This window comes from Ursus maritimus, unplaced genomic scaffold (assembly GCF_017311325.1).
Source record: "Ursus maritimus isolate PB19 unplaced genomic scaffold, ASM1731132v1 scaffold_31, whole genome shotgun sequence".
Lineage (NCBI taxonomy): Eukaryota > Metazoa > Chordata > Mammalia > Carnivora > Ursidae > Ursus > Ursus maritimus.
This window is the reverse complement of record NW_024425675.1, coordinates 6346584-6363413: the sequence shown is the minus strand read 5'-3', so window position 1 is coordinate 6363413 and position 16830 is coordinate 6346584. Positions and strand designations below refer to the sequence as shown.

The 16830-nt window shown below is 43.1% G+C and overlaps 1 protein-coding gene across 1 annotated transcript in view; it reads left to right on the top strand.

Moving 5' to 3' along the window:
* SVIL (supervillin) overlaps nucleotides 1-16830 on the top strand; it is a 140446-nt gene that overhangs the window by 57322 nt on the left and 66294 nt on the right. Inside the window, exons 6-7 of the mRNA XM_040645287.1 lie at nucleotides 91-745; nucleotides 15529-15609. Of these exons, the coding sequence (XP_040501221.1) occupies nucleotides 91-745; nucleotides 15529-15609 (736 nt within the window). The remainder of the gene's footprint in view (nucleotides 1-90; nucleotides 746-15528; nucleotides 15610-16830) is intronic.

Genomic DNA, 16830 nt, shown 5'->3' with positions numbered 1-16830 from the left:
GCTCAGGGGCGGCTGGGCACGGAACAGAGCGCGGTAAAGGTGCTTCTGTCCTTGAACTCTGTATGTGTTCCCCGTGTGGTCCCCTTGTAGGCCGGTCCAATGAAGAGGAGGACACTTCAGATTCCTCGGTGGAAAAGCAGACCCGCTCCAAACTGTGCACAGAAACCTCCGGCGTCCATGCTGACTCCTCCTGCGGCTCAGGGCTCGTGGACAGCCCGGCTCTGGAGTCCAAAGCCGAGAGAATCGCGCGGTACAAGGCGGAGAGGAGGCGGCAGCTGGCCGAGAAGTACGGGATAGCGCTGGATTCCGAAGCCGATTCGGAATCGCCTTCCCGGTACACCAGGTCCAGGAAGGACGCCGATGCTGCTGACAGGAGGGGAGGGAAAGGTGACCGGCAGGCCGAGCCAGGCAAAGAGTCGAGCTCTCTGTACTCCAGGCCCTGCGTGGTCGAATCCAAGGACTGTGCCCTCCCCGGGAGCGATGGCCTTTCCGACACCGAGGTGCTGCTCAACGTGGAAAACCAAAGACGGGGTCAGGAGCCCAGCGCCGGCGGGCAGGCCCGCGACCTGGCCCCCACGGTTGAGAGCTCCTCATCCTTCCCGTTCCCCGGGCGAGACTGCGCCTTCAGCGAAGTGCCAAGGTCCCCGAAGCAAATGCACACCGTGTCCCTCTCCTCGCCTCGGCCACCCGCCTCCCCGAGCCACTCGGCTGGTGACCCGCCACTCCCTTCTGAGGCCCGAGCCAGGTAAGCATTCAGCCCGCGCTGGGCCGCCTTCCCGTCTTTGCTTTGCCTCCTTGCGTCAGGGTCTGGGTAGGCTTGGCGTTCTGCGGAGGGTTCCGCTGGTGGCAGAAATAGGTGATACGGGATTTTTTAAATTTCCACGATGTCAAAACAGGTTCTGCCAAAGCAGCAAGCTTCAGCTTCTTGTTTTTAAAAAATGATAAGCTGAACAGGTGTCATGGGGACACTTTCATGTGAGCCTCACTTCGGGCCCCTTCTTTTTACATGTTTCTTATAGGCCTTCAATAATTGTCTTTTTCTTTACGTGTTTTTCTATAATTATACCCAAGCCTTCTTAGTGATTGTTTTTGTTGCTGTCATTTAATATCACAAAGCAGAAGGACCAGCACTAACACAGTGGAAGGGTCTCAGTTTAGGGTGTGAAGTATGACTGCAGTATCCCTGAATATAACCATAACATAGAGCTGTGCAGGCATAGCAACATGCCGAGAACACAGCCGTGCAGAAGAGCACCGCATTAGAGAGACTGAGTTATTGCTGTGCACAGAGACAACAGCTCCCATTTGGGAAAATCAGAAAAGGTATGAAATCAGAAACTCGGATGCCAGAAGAGAATATTTGTTCCTAAACTTCTAAATTTGAATTAAATTTCTAATTAAATTTCCAAATTTGAATTAAATTTCTAAATTTAAAAGAAAATTCTAAATTTAAATTTAAATTTCTAAATTTAAAATAAATTTCTAAATTTAAATTGCTAAATTTAAATTTAAATTGCTAAATTTAAATTGCTAAATTTAAATTTAAATATTTAAATTTAAGTAAAATTTAACTATTTAAATTCAGTAAGTGTGATGACCATATTCAAGATGCACTTTACTTACACATCCTACTTTAAAGTTTGGGGCAATTGTCTAGGTAGACTCCTAAGTGTGTTTTTCAGTCCAGATGGGCATTAGCTTCCCAGGTGAATTGAGGAGAGGTGAGGATCAAGCATATTTATTCTGGGGGGAAAAAAAAGGAAAGAAAAAGTATTGGGAAATACTCCTATTTATTTCACGCTGCGATGGAGCAGTAAATGTGTCCTCTTTAAGTGGCAATAATACAACTAAAACGGATCATTTTACTTATTGAAGTTTATTGAGTCAAAGACCTGCCCCTACTTAGTTGATCCTTCATACTAAAACATTTAGAGATGTTAACTTCTTAGAGAATTAAATACTGTAAAACCTGATATGGGGTTCTGAGGGGCTTTGTTTCAGCCTTTGGACTTCTTGAAAGTTTGAGACTGTGACCTGTTGTCTCTTATCTTGAAATGAAAGTCTGTTGTTTGGAAAACCTGTATTTCATAGTAGAAAAAGTGTTGCCTTTGCCTCTATCAAAGTAAACTCCTCGTGTTCTTTGTAAACAGGACAAAGAAACCTAACAGTCCAGTTTAGAAAGGAAATTAGAGATTTACAATTACATGGGTTTAAAGAAAATTCAAAGCCCCATTTCTCATCACCATATTCTAAAAACTGAGTTGTTAGCATGGCATCCAGGTTGGTCACCTAGATCCTACATACCAGATCCTCAGGGAGATCCTGAATCAATTGTAATAATAACTAAATCTTGGTTGAGTGCTGCAGGTAAAAAGATAGGCTTCTTAATGGTTTTGTGTGAGTTAAAATCTTAATATTAAAAAGCATCTCTAATATAAAATCTTAAGAGCTATTTCTTTCTCAATGATTTGAAGAAGCATATTACTTTGGAAGTTTCCATAAGCCTAACCTCAGCCTCTTCGCACTTGATTTTCACAAAGAGAGGATTAAAAGAATTAAGAAATTGGAAAGCAATTCTTAAAGAGGCACATGCTTTATTTATGTATTTTTTTAATTTAAAAAAGGCACGTGCTTTTTTTTAAGCCATTCAAGGCGTACAATTCTATGATTTAGAGGCAAAGAAACACAAGTCCTTTCCTATATATATTAGGAAAATGCTGAGATATATTTACATGTAAAAAGATGAGCTAAAGAAAGAAGAAATAGCATGGAGGTTCTTCAAAAAGTTAAAAATACCCTACAGTCCAATAATTGCACTACTGGGTATTTACCTCAAAAATGCAAAAACACTAACTCAAAGGGACGCACATACCCCTGCATTTACAGCAGCAATATTTACAGTAGCCAGATTCTGGAAGCAGCCCGAGTATCCATTGATAGAAGAATGGAGATAGATAGATAGATAGATAGATAGATAGATAGATAGATAGATAGTATATATATCCATTCCACTATATATTTATAGTGGAATGCTATTCAGCCATAAAAAAGGAATGAAATCTTACCATCTGCAACAACATGGATGGAGCTAGAGAGTATAATGCTAAGTGAAATAAGTCAGAGAAAGACAAATACCATATGATCTCAGTCATAAGTGGAACTTAAGAAACAGAAGAGCAAAAAAAGAAAAAGATAAGGGGGGAGCAAACCAAGAAACAGACTCTTAGCTACAGAAACTATAGAGAACAAACTTATATTTACCAGAGGGAGGTGGGTGGGGGATGGGGATTAAAGAGCTTACTTGTCATGATGAGGACTGAGTAATGTATGGAACTGTTGAATCACTATATTGTATACCTGAAACTAATATAGCGCTGTATGATTTAAAAAAGAGGATTTATTTTGTAATGACTACAGCAATTCAAATTGCAAAGATGGATTTAAATAGATTAATATTCTGCTTAGATATCCTTTCTCTAGAGCCAGGAAATTTGGGTGTCAGAAAGCCATTGCTGTCTGATTTCCATTTGGGAGGAAGAAAGACAGAAAATGCTTTGTGAATTATAACAATAACCAAAGACATCTCAGTGTCTTAATAACCATAAATGAAAATGCAGCATCATCCAATATGGAAATAAGTAACAGAAAAGTTCAGGGAGATTGAGGAGTAACTGAAAAAACTGTCTACAGATAATACAATTATTTTATACCACATGTATTTGTGGATGTATCCTAGCATTGAGATGGAATATTTTTTTCACTGTTATACTATACTCTCTCATCACCTAGGTCTGCCAAATATTTGGGCTATTAGCTTCTGAATTAACTCATTCCCATTTCATCGTTTTATTTTGTGCTCACTAGCAAGAGGCTGTTTTTTTTTTTTTAAAAAGATTTTATTTATTTATTCGACAGAGATAGAGACAGCCAGCGAGAGAGGGAACACAAGCAGGGGGAGTGGGAGAGGAAGAAGCAGGCTCATAGCGGAAGAGCCTGATGTGGGGCTCGATCCCAGGATGTGGGGCTCGATCCCAGAACGCCGGGATCACGCCCTGAGCCGAAGGCAGACGCTTAACCGCTGTGCCACCCAGGCGCCCCGAGGCTGTTTTTTTTTTATTATTATTAATTAAATATTAATGTGTCACCCATGAATATACCATCAAAGACTTCCTATGGTGTCCTAAAAATTCAACTATGAGCCAACATCAAAGGCACGGTGTTTGTATGTATTCGTAAACACTAACACATGCACGAACGGAACAGTCATTATACAGTTAAGTGCATTCTAAGCTCATAACAGTCTTGAGGGCTGAGCAGTAAATTTAAATTTATTAGAACTATTTAATGTTCATTTTAACATTTAGAGGATTAAGAAAATACATATGTCACAGGGTCTTTAGCTCAGAAATCCTATAGCTGCCTGGGAGTTCAGGTGAACACGACATTCTGAAGACAAATGAAGAATATATGTATTCACAGAATAGAGCCTGGGACACCTCTTAATCCCCATTCCCCAGTCCTGCCAAGCCCCTTCAATTTAGAATTTCAGAATTGTGTTTTCTAGAGAAGGAGTTTTGCTAATAGGAACCATTCTTTGTTAATTCAGCCATTGTGCATTTCAGAATAAAATTCAAAGGAATCTGGGGCCTGTGGATTATTCAGATTTTTAAAAATCTGAGCTCCTGTTACGAATAGAAATCCTGAATGCAGAATTTGTATTTCTTAGTTAATAAAAAAAAGAAAATGCACCGTATTTGTTACTTCTGAGAGTGGAGAAACTTACTAGCTGAGCCCCACACCTGCTGTTTTCCTGAGTGTCCGCTGTGACTCCCTGTTCTCAGTGACCTGTGTATTGGGCAAAGAGGAAAATTAGACCTAATTTTCCAGTGGTGATCCACTCTAGAAAACCCTAGTTTGTTTCATGACTCCACTTCCGTCCCTGCCCCTCACCCAATTTAGCAAATTGTCTCATTAGAAAATGAATATGGTATGTAGAGCTGTCCCTGAAATTTGACCCGAGGAGAGCTGCCCTTGGTCAGTGGTGCTTTGGACAGGGCTCTGGTGACGCCAGACCTGTGGATTGACTCAGGAAGATTTCCTGGGGCACCCTCTGCAGTGGGCCTTTTTGGAGACGTGGTGACAAGCAGACTCAGCCAACTGAGAAGGAAAGGGGCTTAGGCTATGCTAGCTAGCTAGCTAGCTTTTTATTTTATTTTTTTTTATTTATTATGTTATGTTAGTCACCATACAGTACATCATTAACTTTTAATGTAGTGTTCCATGATCCATCATTTGCGTATAACACCCAGTGCTCCGTGCAATACATGCCCTCCTTAATACCCATCACCAGGCTAGCCCATCACCCCTCCCCTCTTAGTTTGTCTCTGATTGTATTTGCTCAGCTCCCAGGGAGAGGTTCAGTCTAAAAACTGTCTTCAGAGCCTCAAGCTCATTGTTTTCCTTGTTAAACATCTCTATTAACCTGCCTGAAATGTCCGCAAGGGAGTAATGTGGAGGGAGAAAGCTGCTGCTGGCCGTAGGCATTCCTGTCTCAGCCCCTGTCCCGCCAGGGCAGGAGTGTTCCTAACACAGGCTCTAGGTCAGGTCAGGTATCTGGGAAAACCTAGATCTCTGAGACCTAGGTCTCTAAAGAAGAGACCTCCAGGTACGGGTCCTCTCACAGATCTCCTAATGGGATGGAACTCTTTTCATCCTTTAGCCCCTGTACCCCCAAACATCCCTTTACCCTGCTCTCCTAGCTTCTGACTGTTAAAATATGGTTAACTCAGGCCCATGTTTTGTTTTGTTTTTTTCTTTTTCTTCTGTTCTCACTGGCAAGTATCACTTTCTGTTCATTGAATTAAATATGAATAGATCACCCAGAATCCTAGCTAGTGTGTTGTAAAATTCAGACATCTGCCAGCTTTTAAGTGCAGAGCTGTGCCATGTGCGCGTGCCCTCGCACGTTCGCACGCCTGCACAGACCCACAAAGCAATCATTAGCACTTTTTCCAAACAGCAACTTGAAGCATATAAACTGTTCATTTTAATGAGATGCCTAAGTTAATAACCATTCTTCTTCAGCTGAATACTGTTTTATAATTAGACGCTGTTATATAATTAGAGCTGGACACCCACAGGGTGAAACTAATTCTACTGGGCTGAATTTGACTTCACTGTGGCAGCGGGAAGCACTTTTTAGTCTGTTGACTCTTAGGAGTTCCAGGGAGTTAAAGCCTATCATTCCAGACCGAGGGATACAGACCAAGAGCAACTCCCGACCTCTATGACAACTTAGGGTTGAGTTCTTGTTTCCTGGTAATATAATTCTCTGCTAGCCAGTTGCCACATCATAAGAAAGTTCTGTTATATCCAAGGTCACCCCCTCACTGTTCTCTTGTCCCCAGTGACCCTGTGGTCCTCTCCCAGGGGAGTGACCTCTGCCCTATGGGGAGCTGGCTCACTCCAAGACCTCCCAAGAATAGATACTCAATGTTAAAGAATTTTAAATCCTTAGAAACAAAAGTAATCCTGAAGATTATTTAAATATGTTTTATACATGAAAAAAACTAAAGATGAAAGAATTGAATTAAGACCATATGGCTACTTTGAAAACATTGAGGCCATCATCATCACCCATTCATTCGTTCAGTCAAGTTCCCTGCGTCTGCGCATTCTTCCCATTGTGCTCTGCTCCCCTTATTTATGTCAGTTCTATTATCCAACACACTGGAGAAGAGAGTTTGCTGGTTTTGCCCTTTGAAGGTGAAAGATTTTTAGGAAAGAAGACCAGAGGTATTAGAGAAACAGTTTATGTGGATTTACATAAGGTCCTTAAAAACTTGGCCCTTGTAAGCAAAATGAAAACTTGTAGTTTAGGAGAGTTCAGACACAGTAGGCATCCATGTATCTATGCATACCTCATAGGTATTGATTTATGGATTCATTTCAGCTCTGAGATAGTTTAGCTCATCATTGAAGAAAATTATATTGGGTCTCCTGCGTGCGAGGCACGGTGCTTGTAGCTGGCTATATTATTTTTTAAAAAATGTAGGAAATAACCATAACATGATACAGTAAATAAGGTTCTAGAGATCAAGGTTGGGTGCCAGGGGAATACCAAGATGGTGTATTAACTTTTCCTCCGTGGAGAAATGGTCACAGTTGAACGAAGTCCTTAAGGATGTGTGGTTGGTGAGTTTGCCAGCCATGGAAGGGAGGCTGCTCCCAGCACGAAGACACCAATGCCCAGTGAAGACCTAGGCGGTGGGGGTGGGATGAGGCCAAGTGCCAGGTGGGGAGCAGTCATAAAGCGCCTCAGACGACACAACAAGGCATTTGGCCTTTGCCTTGTGGACGACAGGAAGTTTCTGAAGCATTCTAAAGCAAGGATGATTGATTCTGTGTTTTAGAAAGATTGCTCTAGAACAGTATGGATGGTTGATCCGAAGGACAGTTGATTCCAGTCAGAAGGCCACTGATGTGTTGGTTGCAGCTACCCAGGCATGAGATAATGAAGTCTGTGCTTCCGAGTTGGCCTTCCTCATTAACTTGGTCCTGTTCGGCATTTGATTAGATAATCTGGAAGATATCAATGATAGGCTGATCAGATTTCAGGAGAAGGGATTGTAAACAAGTTTGGCGATGATGAGGAAGAGGGTGAAAGGAGGGACGGAGCAGGAAGGAAGATAGAAGAGAGCACATGTACCCGCGCTAGGGTTGGGAACTAACAAGATGAAATTTAATAAAGTCCTCTACTTAGAGGGGGGATAATCAGTATACAAGTTCAGGATTGGGGAAACCTGATTTAACAGCAGTTCGTGGGAAACAGACCTCGGAGTTTTAGTTGACAGCAAAATCTTTATGTGGCTGCCAAAATGGCTAGTCCAATCTCGGGGTACAGCACTGAGAGTGAACGGTCAATAGCACAAATAGTACTGGTCCACCCATGTTCTGCAGTGCTCAGATTACATCTGGGTGTCTCCTGATTGAGCTGTTGACAAATGAGAACATATCCCGAGAGTCTGCTTTCCCGTCTGCCCTGCTTTCTTGACCTTTCCCAGTTTTTATAAACTTCTCCCTGTCTTAAGAGAAACTAGAATTATTTTTTGGAGTCTCTTTCACATTCTCTGGTGCTTAGACTCTCAAACCAGTCTGTTCTTTCTGTTCTCACTATCACATGGTCATTTTCTCAGCACAGTTACAAGGCTGAAGTTTGGCTTGGCATAGGGAGCGCTAAGGTTACCAGCCTGGCTTCTCGTAGATGATGATTCTGCTTAAAGGGAAGAGGAGAAAGAGATCGTGAATTTGCAGGGTGTCTCACAAATGCAGCTTCCCCTGTACCTCATGTCTTGGGAGGAGGGACATTCAGAGGCCTTACTGCCTGCACACAAGGCTGACCTCCCCGGATGTAGCAGTTCCGGTCAGGATGGCCCGAACATGGCAACACGGATTTGGTATTATGCCAATCTGTAAGATTGGGAAGGACGATCTCAATGTTAGCATTACTTTCTTGAGGGCCTTCCATGAGGGGTACTTGGCCTCTCTTAGTCATTTTCGTGTTTCCTTCCCTGCTACTGCCACCATCTAGCACGTACCAAGTGGCTCAGTCATTCTTGAATGAATGTTCTGTTGTTTTCTGTATTTTCTCGGGAGTGTCAGCAAACTGTAATAGCGCTACTTGAAAGAGCCAATCTGCCAGCGGTGTATCAGCCCATAACTGTGAGGGTTGCGGCCAATGTAAATCATGGGGCCTTTCCTCACCGAGAACATGATGCTGTGAGCAGACCGTCAGCGGAACTCAACAGCAAGCCTGGTGACGTTGCTCATCTCCGCTCGGATGTAGGTCTTTGACCTAATCATGGGCCAGGGACACCAGTCAGCGGGACACAGTTTGAGCAGCACTGACGTATGACGAGGCTCTTTCCACTTCGTCTGAGGTTGGAGTTCTTGTGTGTGATCTTGCGCCAGTGGGCTCATAAATATTATTAAACTGTGAGTGGCATCATGATGGGGGGGGGGAAGGCTACTTCCGGGGCCTTGTGAACCCAGTCTCCAGTCCTGCATGGCTGGTGGTAGGTTAGTCTCATGACTAAGGGAGCCAAGGCCCTGGGTCACTTTGCTCTAGCAGGGGTGTGGCTGGAATGGAAGCCGGAGATGTGCAAGTCCAAATCCAGCTGGGAACTAGAAGCCTGAGCCACTTTGGGAGGCCCCTATGGCACCTTCCTCAGACTCCAGTGCTTTCTAGATAGTTCTTTCTGTGTGCGCGTACCTTCTGTCTTTGTGCTTTCTCATCTGAGGCTGTAGCATTTAGGCTTTCAGTACTGAGATTAGTTCAGAGGGGACCTGGAAGAAATTGGTTATTCCACGTGTTTATCCTGCTTCTGCTCCAGGAAGACTCTCTATTTCTACCTTTTCATTGCTCAACAAGTCCTCACTATTTATGTCTTCCTTCCTCCCTTCCTTCCTTCCTTCCTTCCTTCCTTCCTTCCTTCCTTCCTTCCTTCCTTATGGGGCAGGGCAGAGGGAGAAGGAGAGAGAATTTAAGCAGGCTCCACGCCCAGCATGTCAGCCTAACGTGGGGCTTGATCTCATGGCCCTGAGATCATGACCTGAGCTGAAATCAAAAGTCAGACACTTAACTGACTGAACCACCCAGGCTCCCCAAGAAATCCCCACTTGAAAATCCAACAGTGGTATATTTGTTAATTGACGTATAATTCACATCAAAATGCACATATTTTAAGGATGCAGGTTGGTGAGTTCTGGGAAACATGTAACCATTACTCCAGTTGAGATGGAAAAGGCTTATATAGTTGCTTTGCCTCTGACCACCATTGACCGTTGACTCTCTCTGCAAGGACCTAATTTAGCTGCCACAGCCCGATGGTATCGTATACTCAACTTGTTATGTTGTACCAAGACAACCCTTCCCACTTGGTTCATTGTTTTTAACTTAGTTTTAATTATTAAAAATAGTTAAGCATAACATTAAGGCGTACTGCATTAAATAACAGCATCAATTTAATATGTAAAGGAAGACAATGAGCCTAAAGCATTACTTCCCACTATTCAGATGTGATCTCTTTTTTCCTTATTTATTTTTTTAAAGATTTTGTTTATTTATTTGACAGAGAGAGATAGCCAGCGAGAGAGGGAACACAAGCAGGGGGAGTGGGAGAGGAAGAAGCAGGCTCATAGCGGAGGAGCCTGACGTGGGGCTCGATCCCAGAATGCCAGGATCACGCCCTGAGCCGAAGGCAGATGCTTGACGACTGAGCCACCCAGGCGCCCCTCTTTTTTCCTTATTTTTAAAAACTCACGTGATACTATGCTACTTCTCCAAAACAATGGCCCCTCGGCCCTAGAAATAAATTTTGTACTCTTACGAAATGATAGACTTTTTAATTTGAGTTTGGACATCCCTTAGCCACCAGAGTCAGAGTGTATGGAAAACTCGTCCAAAAGGGTCCATTATATTCCGTAGTTTGGGAGTGCCTGTGAGTTAGCCAGATCAGTTTCAGACCTTGAGCCACCAGTTTGAGAGCCATGCATTTAATTCAAAAGGAAGAACTGGGCTTCTCCACCAATGTCAACACTTAGGAGTGACCACTCTGGGCTGTTTTCTGCTCTCTGCTCACGTTTCTCAGTCTCTTTGGTCTATGGGGAGAAAATTTGAAGGAAAGAAAGAAAAAGATCCAAAATAGATTTTGTGGAATTGACTGTGTTTGGCCCACATTTTCATTTGTTATTTATTTATACATGTTTTTGCTTTTAAGGAATGAAAAGAGATATTTGAATTTAAAAATTCCATTAACTGCACTAGACATCTCTGTCAAAGTAAATCCCTTCACTGTGACTGTTGTCTAAAATCAATTATGAAGGTACACTGAATTACAAGTTTTAGAAGTCTTAAGTTTTTAAGATATTTATATTGAAGTATAATTTATATACAGTGAAATTCTGTGAATTTTGACAAGCATGTAAAGTTGTGTGACTATCACTACCGTCAAGATACAGAACCATTGCCTCAGCCCAAAGATTCCTTTGTGTGCCTTTGTGGTCAGCCCTCGCCTCCACCACCACGTCCTTCCAACCAACAATCTGTCTTCTGTACTACAGTTTTAGATTTTTTGATATATAAAATCAAATTCCTTGAGTATTTTGTTCTTGTCAATTCCAAAGAAGCCAATAAGAATTTGGTGAAATTATTTTTTTTAAATCTTAGGAGAAATGTTTATAATATCGTCAGAAAAGAAATCCCTCTTAAGCGGTTGAGATTTAAACTTACAAGGTCGTTCACACAGAGCTGATTTTGAATTTCAGATTCCCTAGTGGATACTCAGCATGCAAGGAAGTCAGGTGGGCATGCTGAAATTCTTTTCCCTGATGCGGGCATTGCACCTGTGGCATAACGGACCCATGAATATTTATCAGTGAATGTTTAATTGATATTTAGCTATTGTGATGTTGATCCTGGAAAGTGCCCGTGTAAGTGGGAATTAGGTTTTGTGAATTAGGTGTCATGTCACATTATCATTTGCTATGTGTGCCAGAGGACGAGGAGGGGCAGCCAAGAGACCCAGTCAAGCTGCAATATTCCCTTGGGCCTCAGAGTATTTCTGATTCCTCCCACTTAACACCCAGTATCACCTGCTCCCAGTTTATCCCTCCCATGAATTTTCTCGTTTCCAGGTGGTTGGTTCTTACACTTGTCTTCTGCTATAGATTGCTTTGGTGGGGGAAGGAGACAAGGTCTCACGCACCTTGCCAAGTCTGGGCCCCTGCACCCCACCCCCACCCCTCCTCAGCGGTGCGTGTCCCCTGAGCCAAATTGCTCTTCGCTGCCAGCCTCCTTGGATTTCCTGTTGTGCATTTGGAGAAAAAAACAGGAAGAAGATAATTGGGTTTTGTAGGATTTACAGGTAATTTCCAGGCTCTCTGCTGAAGGTGAAACAGGCACAGCCGAGAGACCGCCACCCAGTCAGGGTTGTGGGTGTGGCCAGGACACCCCTGGTGCTTTCCTTGCTTAGCCCCAGAGCGTGTGAATACTGGTGCCCCAACTACATCATTTCTCACTCAAGCCAGAGAGGGTCGCTCATTCATTAGCCATTCATTTTCCAGAATTGGAAGCCGGTAGGTGAAGATGTAGGCTTGGGGGGGGGGGGTGGTCTCACGACACTTGGGTTCAAGCCCCAGCCTTTCTTTACCAGCTTTTGATCTGGGCCAGTCAATATACTTTTTTGTACCTTCCTTTCTGTCTAAGATGAGTGAAAGCATACCTCCGAGGGTTGTTAGGGAGATGATCATTCAGCAGTTCACCCATCCCGCAGTATTTATCGAGACCTGCTCTCGCCCACACCCTGTTCTTGGTGCTGGTGATGCAACAGTCTTTTCTCAAGAAGCTCATCTCCCCTAGTGAATCTTTCTCCCCTGGGAGAGAGACAGCAAACAAAGAAACATGCAGCATGACAGATGCGGTAAGTGCTCTGAAGGAAGTTGGAGCAATGCAGGGAAGGGAGCGAGAGAAACGATTGGCAGTTGCTACTTTGACATAGAGTGGTCCGGAAGGGCTCTCTGATAGGATCGTAGCTGACCAGAGACCTACATAGAGGGAGGCAGCCGTGCAGCCGTTGGGGTGGAGGCCCAGGCAGATGTAGCCTCTGCAGAGGCCTGAGCGGACTCCGTGCATGGAGCGTTTGAGGACCCCCGTCACTGGTGAGGCAGGAGCATAGGGGGAGGGGAAGAAAGGGGGCGAGACTTGAGGAGGAGATCGATCGGGGAGGGGCTATCACCAGGGCTTTGGCTTTCACTCTAAATGACGTGTAGAGGCATAAAAGGGGTGCAAAAGAGAACCAGTCTGGCTGCTAAGCTGAAAATAGGGTGTCGGTGGGCAAGGATGAGAACAAGTAGAATAATTAGGGGGTCATCTTAGTAATCTGGGTGAGAGACGGTGGTGGCTCGAACTAGAATGACAGCAGCAGAGGGGAGGAAAGAGGGCAGGTTTGGAAGGTCCCCAGTGAAATTGCTGATAACTTAGATGCGGGGTGTAAAAGAAACAGGATTCAAAGGGGAGTCTCGATTTTTTTTTTTTCGGCTGGGGCAACTTGAAGTGGGAGTTGCCATTTGCTAAAATAGAGAAAGCTCCAGGGCAAGGTGACTTTGGAGGGAAATCAAGAGTTCAGTTTTTGGACATGTTATACTTAAGATGTCTACCGGATATGCAAATGGGAGCGTCACGTGGCTAGTGGAGTCCAAGAGTCAGAGTTGAAGGGGAGGTCGATGTGGAAGTGAAAGCCAGACGGGAACATCAAGGCATTGAATGTCAGTGGAGGAGGAGAGGAGCCTGTCTTGGGCACCCCGAGCTCTAGAGGTGCAGATGGTGGGGGGAGGAAGAGACCAAGAAAGCAGCAGGCAGAAAGTGTCTAGTTTGGATTAGGTGTCTCCCCATCTTCTCTCCTTCTTTTCTGGTTCTGATGGCGGAAGATATCACCCAAGTAAGTGCCTGAGCCAACGTCAAGGATCCTAGTACCTTACTTTGAGAAATACTGCTCGATATCACTCCTGCTGTAAACTTCCTTAAGACAAACTCATCCTCCTGGTTGAGGCTGGACCCACATTCCTTAAAATCGCATGACTTCTGAATTAAGACTCTGTTTGCCTCATCTCTTCACAAGATAAAGGCAATAACTCAGAGACGTCCACTAGGGTGTTATCTATGAAGAAGGAAGGAGAGGAGGAGCATTTGAAAGGGCTCACCACATTCTTGGCATGATGCCTTCACTATTTTTGGTTCTTTTGCATTACATTCATATGTACTACCCATGAACTGTCAAAAATTCAGTATTTGCTACCATGAGCATGGTTCCTTGGTTTTTTGGCTAGTTCCATCCCTGTGGTGTAATGAATAAACGGAGCCCAGCAAGGCCCCCATGCCTGTGTATGATTTTCACTTTTCAGATGCTGACCCAACATGTTCTTAAACAAGCCACTGATGATTGATTGATGATTGATTTTTAACATGTGTTTAGTGATGCTGACCAAGTGCTAGTCTTATCAATGAAAGTCATATCCAGAAAGCTGTATGGCACTTCACAGTTTACAAAGTCTATTATACAAAATGCATTTGAGTCCTAAAATAATTCCGTGAGGTAGGCATTTTAGTTATATTAATTTGGTGGTTTTCAATAGCAAATATCTGCTGCTCCCTCTTCTCCCACTCTATCCTATGCTAGAGTAATCAACCCTTTCGTAGCTGCAAATGATAGGCTAACTATTCCTATGTTGAAATGAATGTTGAGAAATTAGACCTTTTATGGTTGGAGATAAAACGGCTTTCCATACATCTGAATTTTTTGTTCACTACAGACTGAATTGCTGTAATGCTGGGGATAGGGAGGTGGGCTGACAGGTTCGGGTGTAGAAAGACAGGGGGATAGCCAAGCCTAGAACATGACAGATTTCAGTGGTCACAGCAAAAGGTACAGTAGTGGTTACAGATTGGTTCTTGCCTGTCAGCTTAAGCTAAAACTTGAACTAAAATGATTTTTAGAAAGTTAAGATTATTTTATTCTAATTATCATTCTATTTTTTGGAAACTGCTTTGAGCTAAAATGTGTGTCTAGCCTAGTATCGAAAAACTCTCACAGATAAGTTGGTATGGTTTTGAGCTGGTAAAGATTCTCTTTCTACATCATAAGATGCCACATCGGTAGTTTGTTTCTCCCGTGTCCTGCCATACGTGGTTACCACGGGGGTTTTCTGGCCTGTTCAACCTGGCATAATTCCTTCATCACGTTCAATTTTGCGTTATAGCCGATCGTGTGTCAAGGAATGAATGTGTAAATCCTATGTTATCTTACCTGCCATAGTGTAAGTTTTTTAATGGCTGGGGTGATGCCTGAGTCGCCTGTGTTATTCCTCAGAGCCCAGTTCAGTGTTTCATACTTGGTAGGAACTCAGCATTTATCGAATTGACCTGAATTGGTATTGGTTAGTCATTGTTACATTGGTGGCATTGCTCAGTGACAAATGGAAAAGGAAAATGTATAAGAGCAATTAAAGGTATGATCTCATTGACTTTCTTTTTATTGATTTTCTTTATTTGATATGTGCTGTTTTGCGTGGACACTGTCTTTGTATTTGGCTACTTACCAATGTCCCGTGACAAAATTCATAGATGATGAGTTTACATTGAATCCAACTTCTTACAAGAAAATTGTCTGGTATTTGTGGGGAGAGTGTGACTATAACAGACTCCTAGTACTTTCGGATTATTTGGAAAACACCTTATGTGGTGGCTTTGGATAGCTCTATTTCTATCTCTTGAGTTTAGTAACGGGCCAGTGCCCTTGGGAGTTTCGTGAAGTGAATGTAAACCTCATGACAAAATGTGTTTATATGTTTTCAAAGCCAGGATTAGTCTTGACTTAACAAAAATCAGCCTTCAGGTTTTAAATTATAATTGTCTGTACCTGTGTTGACATTCGAATAGAAATTATCTGAAGTTTTGTCTTTTGTACACGATAGTACCGGGAAACCCAAACATGAGTGGTTTCTCCAGAAAGATTCCGAAGGGGACACACCTTCTCTTATCAACTGGCCTTCCAGGTATATCCCCAAGCTGAACCTCTCGGCTTCTGTGTAGTGAGTGCTTCTTCCCTGCTGACTTGGCCTTGCTGTTCCACACATCACCAGATGCTAACTCTCTTCTCGCCCTCTGTTAATGGCAGTGCATTTGAAAATGATGTGTTTACAGGGGACTGCTGGAAGTTACTTTTTGAACGTTTGCTTTTCTCCTCTGATTGCCCTAATCCCTGCTAATAGTATTTCCCCCTCCTCGTTTTTCCTTTTTTTGAAAATCTTTTTGATGACACTTCTTGCTTCTCTCCTTCCTCACCAACCTGCACACCGTCGAGTGGGGGCAGTAGTGAAGAGCCCCTCGGTTGTTCTCTTCTTGAGTCACACTAACTAACCAGCTAGTACCCCATCTGGTCAACACCCTCTCCTCCCACCCAGTGCTTCCAGCCTCCTCCTTTTCACGTCTCCTCGTCTCTAAACCAATAGTTAATTTTCACCAGTTGCACTTAGGGCGTGTGGTTTTAAAGGCAGACAAAAAACCCCCTATCATTTCATTTTTAAGGTTGGGGGCAGGGAGAGATGGAAGGAGTAAGAATGAATAAGTCTCTGGCAGGACAAAGCACCCATATACTGAGTTTCTAACAGTCACTTTGTTCTCAGCTGAGGACAACATTCAGATTGTCTCTGATTAGAAGGACACATTCCACGGGGGAACTTGAACCACATTTCAGTCTTCTTTTGATTAACAAAGCTTATAAATATGAAAACCTCCAACACTGGCTAGTCTCTGGGAAAAATAACAACACGGAAAGCTTTTTTTTTTTTCCCCCTCCTGAATTGTTCATGGTGACTGCCTTTTATGTGTGTCTTTCATTTTTTGTTAACAAAATATACATGGATATCCTGCATCCGATGTTGAAAAACACGGAGGCGTTTATATCAAATTTAGCAGGGTGCATTTGTAATTTATAGAAATATTCTCTTCTAAACCATCTGTCGTAAATAATTATTTTTGCTGACTAATCTTCCATAAATGAAGGTTTAGATCCCCCAAGAAATCACTTTTCCCACTCCAAAAATGTGTTTTACTTTTTAAGGATTATTGCCAAGTAGTAGTCCATTCTTAAACAAGTTCAGTGGTTTTTCCTTTCTCACTACGTGGCATTTCAGAAGGCAAAGATAAATCCTAGCTAACACTATTAAATGGTTACTCTTTGCGAAGTACTAAGCGATCCATGTTTGCCAACATCG